The following is an 8,116-nucleotide window of genomic DNA, read 5'->3' as shown; positions in this document are numbered from 1 at the left end:
TAAGGCAACACATGGTACGCACTCCAGACATGCATGCTGGATTGAAAGTGATGGTTTGTAGCTCTGTGGACAGAAAGAATGCGCCCATGGCACCTATTTGAGCAAAAGTGTGGGTTCTGTAGTCCCAGTGCCACGGAGGCTCAGGCTGGAGGATGATGACTAAATCCAGGGGGATTGGGGTGAGGAGTGGGGAGAAGATGGGGTGTGTGCTCCAAGTTGGAGAGAGGTTGCATTCCAACCTTCTTTTCCCTAGATTTAGGCTATGATCTGACTATTTATTTGTGTTCCTCCACTCACCAAATTCGTGAGTTAAATACTAGCCTGCAGTGTGATGGTATTCCCCAGTGGGGCCTCTGGGAAGTAATCAGAGGAATCAGTGCCTATCTAAGAAGTCACGAGGGAGTTGACTTCTCGCTCTCCTGTATGAGTATACAGGAGGCAGCTCATCTGTAAAGCAGGACCGGACCTCCATTGGGCACTGGGTCTCTGAGCATCTTCGTCTTGGACTTCGTGGCCTCCAAAACCGTGAGAAACACATCTCTGCCATTTATCCGACCTCCGGTTCAGGGTGTTTTGAGCTAGCAGCCGGAACGCGCAAAGCCAGTTTGTTCCCTGGTGCTCATACTCTCTGATGCAGTGATTAGTGAAGTCTTCCTGCTTCTCAGCACTGTCTGGTTGTTACTACTACATCCATTCATTTCCATCTCCCAGTCCTCATAGTTCACATATGGCTACAGCATTGGCTCAGTTTTCTACTCAATGGGAGCTCTGTCCTCCCCCATTTAAAAGAAAGCCTTGGCAGCTCAGGTCCTTCACGGCATACATACCTCCAGCCCTTACAGACTCTCTCGAAGCCTTTTTAGCCTCTGCGTGAAGCCAGGTTGAGTTTTTCCAATCCCATAGGATCTTGATTGGTTTACATGTGATATTTTTCTAAAGGCTCAGTAAACACATGACCACATCCCCATTTTATTACCCTCTAAAGCATTCCTTCCTGTATGGAGGTCAGTGTAGCCCCCTCCACTGGTGCCTGTTCCAGACCTGGCTCAGCTGCTGCTGCCGAATCTTCTGGAATCATTGGACCCCGGGGAGCCAGAGTTCCAGGGAGCTGTGTGAAAACATTAGGCTCAGATTTGAAGGATATTTTTGTTTTGTTCCCTCCTGCTTTCCTTGCCAGTTTTATCCTCTGTTCGGCTGTAGTACTCTTCATTTCCATTTTTGCACACTTGTTTTATTTCTTTATAAACATCTTGAGTGACCTGGCCCAAGATCTGTAGTTTATACTTTTCCATATGTCTTTCAGCACTCAATAAAGCCCCGAGATATCTCAGTTTGTTCCTAGTTAATTGTCTGCTCTCCCCCTGCCCTAGATTTTAGAGCCTGCAAAACCACTCCTTTGGATGACAGTGCTGAATTGCCGAATTTGATGCTAGCTCCATGTGTCAACTTGGCGAGGCCGTGTGCCCATATATTTGGCTGACACCAGTCTAGAATTGGTTATGAAGCTGGTTTTTAGATTTGGTGAAGTTGGAATCAGTAGATTTTGAGTAGAGCAGATTACCTCCCATAACATGAGTGGGCCATGTCCTATCAGCCACAAGCCTTAAGAGAAAGGAGTGGCCTCATCTAAGGAAGCAAGTATTCTGCCTCGAGAACCTGAGGGACATCAACCATCCCCGGAGACTTCAGCCTTCAGCCAGCCCTCACAACCACACGAGCCAGTTCCCTGACATAAATCTCCCCCGCTCCCCGACACACACACACTTCTCTGAAGAACCCAGATTATGCATACTTTGTCTTTGATGTTCTCATTTCAATAAACCCTTTCTAGCCTGAGCTGTCCAGCTTTTACTTACACTATCAAAGTTCATCTATTTTAAAGCTACTTTTGTTCTTCCTTTTTTTCAGGACCTTGAGAATAACCAATGACCTTGTCATTATTTCTTCCAGGACTCCAGACTTGTGGAGACAGTATCAATCACTAGTGTCTAGATAGTGCTTTACAGCAAGACACATTTAATGCACAAAAAGATGAGCAGGTAAGATAGATATTATCACAGGTGGAAAAATGACATCATACACAGAGAGGTCTTCCATTCCCTGGCTTACTCCCCAAATGGTGCAACGGCCGGAGCTGTGCCTATCTGAAGCCAGGAGCCAGGAGCTTCTTCCAGGTCTCCCACATGGGTGCAGGGGCCCAAGGAGTTGGCCCATCTTCTACTGATTTTCCAGGCCATAGCAGAGAGCTGGATCAGAAGAGGAGCAGCCAGGACTAGAACTGGCACTCATATAGGATGCTGGCACTGCAGGCAGTGGCTTCACCCACAATGCCACAATGCTGGCCCCTTATTTTAATTTTAATTAGTTTCTGACAGAGTCAATGTGATTTGTAGATACAATTCTAAAAACATAATTATATTTTACCCCCCCCCTTCTACCTACCCCCACCATCCTTCCTTCTTCCTTTCTTCCGTGGATCTCTTGGTGGATCCACGAGTAGTGCCTAGAACCCAAAGAACAGGATTTGGCTTCGGAGTCTACCACTCCTACCCTTACCCCTTGGGCTGGGGCTTCTCCACGCCTGAGTTTTGCCTGGAAACTCGAGTCTGGTGGGGACCACTAGGTTGCGTTTCCTGCCATTCCCAGTCACCATCCACGACTGGAAGGGAGGCAGGACGCACTTGCTGGGGTGGACACTCTGGGTGTTATAGGTGTCCCTGAGGATTTTCATCAGTCTCATCACCTTTCAGTTTTTATAACCCATGGGATCCCAAATGAAGGTCTACATCTCCTTGTGTTCTCATTCCAATATTTCAATAAGGAGTAGGGTTGTTCTTTTCCTTCTTTCCCACTAGTCACCACGTCTAAAGAAGTCAACCTGGAATCACCAGATCTGAGTCCGAGACTGGTTTGAGCTCACTCCTTATTTCTGGGCACTGAGTCCTGTGAATGTGTCCATGGCCTACCAGCAAGGACAAAACACAGGGGGAGGGGCACCCAGAGGGTGACACACATCCTTGGTGCTACTTGACAGAGGTTCAGAAAAGCTTGTCTTTGCAAATCCCAGGGCTGCAGGTGGCAAGAAAGTGAAACCATGAACTAGCATTGCTTTCCTTCATAACCCTTCATTTTTGGAAAACCCGTCAGGGTTCTGGGGACAACCTCACCCTGGATTGGTAACCTCATTTTCTCTGTGGCAAAAAAAAAAAAGAGTAAACAAACCAGCTTTTCACCTCTCCCTCTTTTTCCACTCAAAGTTAGCCTGGAGAGGAAATGTGTTCTTTCCTGGCCTGAAGATTCTGGTGTCACACCACTAGAGGGGCACAAGTTCCTGAGTTGCAGGCTTCCTTGCCAAAGCTTCTCTATGCTCCTCCGGCATCAGTGATAAGGGGACCTGGGACAAGTGGAGATGTTTGAAATCACTGTCAGACTGGTTTAATGATGTTCATATTGTGTGACAGAAGCTGCACTGTGGCGCAGCAGATTAAAGTCCAGGCCTGAAGCGCCAGCATCCCACATGGGCACGTGTTCTAGTCCTGGCTGCTCCTCTTCCAATCCAGCTCTCTGCTATGGCCTGGGAAAGCAGTAGAAGATGGCCCAAGTCCTTGGGCCCCTGCACCCAAGTGGGAGACCTGGAAGAAGCTCCTGTCTCCTGGCTCCTGGCTTTGGATCGGCGCAGCTCCAGCCATTGTGGCCATCTGGGGAGTGAACCAGCAGATGGAAGTCCTCTCTCTCTCTGTCTCTACGTCTCTCTGTAACCCTATCTTTCAAGTAAATAAAATACATCTTTTAAAAAAAGTAACAAAAATAATACTAATTGCTTATGGGGTGCTTACTCAGAACCAGGCATGGTCCTGGTAATTAATAAACTTTTGACATGCATTATTTCCTTATTAGAAATTCCATTTTCCAGATGGAAAAACCAAAGCTCAGCATGTCAAAACGACTTTCAAGGATCTGCAGCTGGTCCATGGCTGGAGAGATGATGTTCACCTTATTGTACTGTGGTCTCCAACAGGATCTGTAGCTGCCAGTGTTGCTGGAGTGAACCCAGATGGAGCTCTTGGAGCCAATGGGCCTGCTCTATTTAGGGCTCTTTTAGACCAGCAGCAGCTTTAGGCTAAAGGTTCTCGACATTTAGTACCTCCAAGGTCACCCCAGAGCCACCCAAACTTCGTGATCCTTTATCCTTGACCTCATCTTGGGATTTCCTAGGCCATCAACTGCTTCTGGAACTCGCTGCTTGCAGCTGTTATCCTGCGCTCATCAATGTTCACTGAACATAGCATTTCCACTCCATGTCTTCACTCCAGAACTGTTGAGGAGGGCAGCATGTGTGGATGGGCGTGGTACTGGCAAGGAATCGCTGCTTTCTTACCTTGCACTCTATACTGGTGACCTCGCTCATCATCCTTAACACCGTCAACAAGATACCTGATTTGGCTGGGGCCTGGTGCCCACCTCCCAGCGACCTTTGGGCTATATGCTCTACAGGGCTAGGATGGAAGCCATTCATGATTGCAAGGTCAGATGGACACTCTCCCTTCGACAATGCACAACCAGTAAATGCACAATTTCCTTGCACGGATGTGTGTGGAAGAAGGCGGTGGGGGGAGATGTGCCATCTGGTAAGGTCTGCTCCCACACCCTTCAGTGCTTCTGTTTCAGGGACACTACTAGAGAAAAGGTGACAGTATCTATCTGGACTTACTGGTGAATAGGGACAGCAAGATTTGAGACCTACTGCCATGGAGACCCAAGGAATCCCAGAGGTTCATTGAGGGACACATGCTGGAATCTTGTCCATTTGCTTAGCTCCCTGGAAGTCCTTGGAGTGCTAACAGAAGTTCTCGGTGTGCATGTCAAAAGAAGGATATAATGAAAGGAAATGCACTCAGGGCATTGATGACAGAACATGGCTCTCTGCCCTCTCAGCTCTTTGCCCTGCAGCTGGAGTCCCTGGCAGGAGTGCCAAGCCTCTAATCTAGGCCAACAGGTTGCGAACACATGCTTTATCTACTCTTGCAGATAAGTGTCTTGTGAATGAATGCCTTTTTGTCTTGGTCATTAGATTTAAAGTCAAGTGAACCGCAGTATTTATTACGCCTTTGGATTATGTTGGCTTTGGCAAAGGGCATTGGAGAAGTTTCCAATGGAATGATCCTATATAACTATGTGCTATGAAACATTTCTGTTTTCAAAATCTCTGTTCAGACCTCAGTGTGAAAAACCAGCCAACACACACACACACTCCTCAGGGAGTTTTCTTATGGGATAATAAATGGTTCAAAGTCAAGTTGAAAGCAGTATGGTGCTGTGAAACAAGGGAAATTAGAAATCATCACTTGTTCCAAAGTTTGGGATCCTAGGATGATTTTTTTTGAATTTAAATGCATTTTATTTTTAGACAACCTACATGACAATGTTTTTTGCCTTAAAAACAATGCCTCCACTTGAAGTAAATCATGGTCAAAATAAGTGAGGAGCTCAAGATAACATCAGTCCCACTTCCTGTAAATCCTGGTGTTGTGTGGATGACTAGCAGCAGCCAGTTACGATGAGCAGTGATAGATCCAAATTGCCAACTTTGTTAACATTTTTCCATCTCTAAACCATCCTTAAAGAAAATCATAAACGGGGTTACACCATCCTCACGGTAGTCCAGCAGAGCAACCATGCCATCTGGATTCATGTTTTCACCAATATAGAACTGGTAGTTTTTGAAATTAGCAAGGATGTGCTTGATTTGTTCTGCAGCCCCTGTCATAAAAGGTTTTACTCTCTCTGGTCTCTGTTCTTCAAGTTTGCCTTTGATTGATTTCATGTAATCTTTGATGTACTTCTTGTAGGCTTCTTTTGTGAAGCTGGTTTCCTGCAGGTGATGGTTCATGACAATATCAACACCAGTGATCACTGTGCTTTGGGTACCTTCGCCCTCCGGGCCTTCGGCAGAGGCATTCCCACCGATGAGCGAATCATCAATGTTACCCTCTGTCCTACTGACCATCTTCCCCTCCACCTCCAGGCACAGTCCGCCCGCGATCTCCCGGATCTTGTAGATGTCGGAGAACATCTCATCGTGGCTGATGAGGTCCCGGTAGATAATCATGATGGCGGCTGGTAGGAGACGACGGCGGCGGCGCTAGCTTGGCAGGAGCCCGGAGCTCAGAGCGAGCGCAGTGCAGCCGGAGCGGCCCTCGGGGGTAGGGGGGAGCGGGCGGAAAAGGCTCCCCAGGATGATTTGATTAGAGGTGACACCAGCTATTGTGATGTTAGCATGGCTGAGAAATCGCCATGATGTTCTTACCCAGTTGTCATGAACAATATCACCTTTCTTTGGGCCATTTGGAAACTTCCAACAAAATGTAGCCTTCATCAATTCCTAGGAGCAGGACACTCTTATAAGGAACTTAAGCATTTAGCTGATAAAACAGAGAAAATCAATCAAATAGAATCATTTGTATTCACTTATAAAGGTTCGCTTCCAAGTCTGGTTTCCTTATGTAGGTCATCCGCATCAGAGTTACCTGGGATTCGTCTGGGCCTCTGTCCAGTTAGGAATCTGCATTTCCCAGGGGAAGCCTGGGGAATAACAGGGAAATCGCTCCCTTGAGTGCTACTGGGATGTCTTCACATTTGAGAATGGCCTGGAGTAGGTGATTGCCTCACAGTCTGAACAGCCAAACCTCACAGCACCTGCCAACGGGTTATTTTCTTCTTGGCCTGAAATTGATTAGAGCCAGGAGCTTCTTCCAGGCCTCCCATGTGGGTGCAGGGGCCCAAGGACTTGGGCCATCCTCCGCTGCTTTCTCAGGCACATAGCAGGGAGCTGGATTGGAAGTGGAGCAGCCTGATCTTGAATCAGCACCCATATGGGATGCCGGCACTGCAGGTGATGGCTTTACGCACTATGCCACAGCCCCATGCAAAGGTCTTACATGTAGAATTCAATGAGTTTTTAAAACATAAATACTTGTCTTACTCACTCTTAAAATCAGAACATGCCACCCCAGAAAGTTCTCTTGTGGCCCCTTCTAGCCAATTCCTACAGCTTAGGCCACCATTATTCTGATTTTTATCACTGTACATTGGTTTTGCTTTTTCTCAAACTTCACGAAAATGGAAACACACAGCATTTTATGCAGTTTTTTTTTTTTTGCTCAAAATATGTTGAGATTCTTTTATGTTGCGTATGGCAGTAGTTCGTTCTTTTTTATTGCTAGATCATAGGAATGTGCCACATCTTGTGTACTTTCTGTTGATGGACATTTACGTTGTCTCCAGTCTGTGAATATTGTGAGCCAGCAGCTGTGACCTTTCTCATAGGTGTCTTTCTGTGCACACATGTTTTCGTTTGGGGGCTGGAGGTGGGGGTAAAAAGCTAGGGATGAAATTGTTGGCTTGGGAACTCCTGATTTTGGCAAGAATGTGTGATTTGCTGGGACTTTGAGGAAGCAGATGTGGGAGCAGTGTGCAGGGAGAACTGGGCACGGGAGACAGAAAAACCAGGAGGGATGCCGTCAAAAACCAGAGGGATGCCATCCTTTGTGACTGTGAGTTGATATGCACAGAACTTGGGACACGAGTGGCACTGGGTGCACAGTGGATGCAGAAGTTGGGGAGTAAGCTGGACAGCACGTACTCTTCAAAGGAGGCATTCCTGGGTCCCAGGCTCTCTGACTGGCTGCACGAGAGAGTCCTATTTGCAGGAAGGATAAACGTTTTGGTTGTGGACAACAAAGCAGATCACTGTCTCCAAAAGGCTGCTTCCCAGGGCTTCCCAAGGTGCCGGGCACGGAATATTAGCTGCAGGAATGAACAGCAAGCAATCATGCTATACTTGGGAAGAAGAAAGGGCAGCAGGGAGAGTGGGTGGGCCAAGGCAGAAGCTCACACACCAGAAATTAGTCCACTTACTGGACTGGCTGATTGGGTTAGTTACTCGTGTAATGAGGTGGAGAATTCTGTTCAGCAGAAATTCTCCTCCAGAGGTGCTCCCAAGATCAGTGGGACATGTCTCGTGTCTTCACCCCTCCCCACCCCAGGAAACCCCTGCCGCTCCAGGGTGTGTTTATTCAAAGGGATCACTGATGGACTCTACAGGGCACAAGGAGGT

At 47.3% G+C, this 8,116-nt stretch overlaps 1 protein-coding gene across 1 annotated transcript; it reads right to left on the bottom strand.

Annotated features, from left to right (window-relative positions):
- Positions 1–5,374: 5,374 nt before the first annotated feature.
- Positions 5,375–6,231, bottom strand: LOC100349233 (translationally-controlled tumor protein-like). Its single transcript, XM_089329059.1, has one exon. It carries the CDS (start codon positions 6,107–6,109, stop codon positions 5,591–5,593), a length of 519 nt encoding a protein of 172 aa, XP_089185185.1. The 5' UTR covers positions 6,110–6,231; the 3' UTR covers positions 5,375–5,590.
- Between the last annotated feature and the right edge of the window lie 1,885 nt (positions 6,232–8,116).

Source organism: Oryctolagus cuniculus, chromosome 3 (assembly GCF_051225735.1).
Source record: "Oryctolagus cuniculus isolate XC-2025 breed Fujian yellow rabbit chromosome 3, ASM5122573v1, whole genome shotgun sequence".
NCBI lineage: Eukaryota > Metazoa > Chordata > Mammalia > Lagomorpha > Leporidae > Oryctolagus > Oryctolagus cuniculus.
Note: the sequence above shows the minus strand (reverse complement) of the source record. Positions and strands in the feature narration are given on the sequence as shown.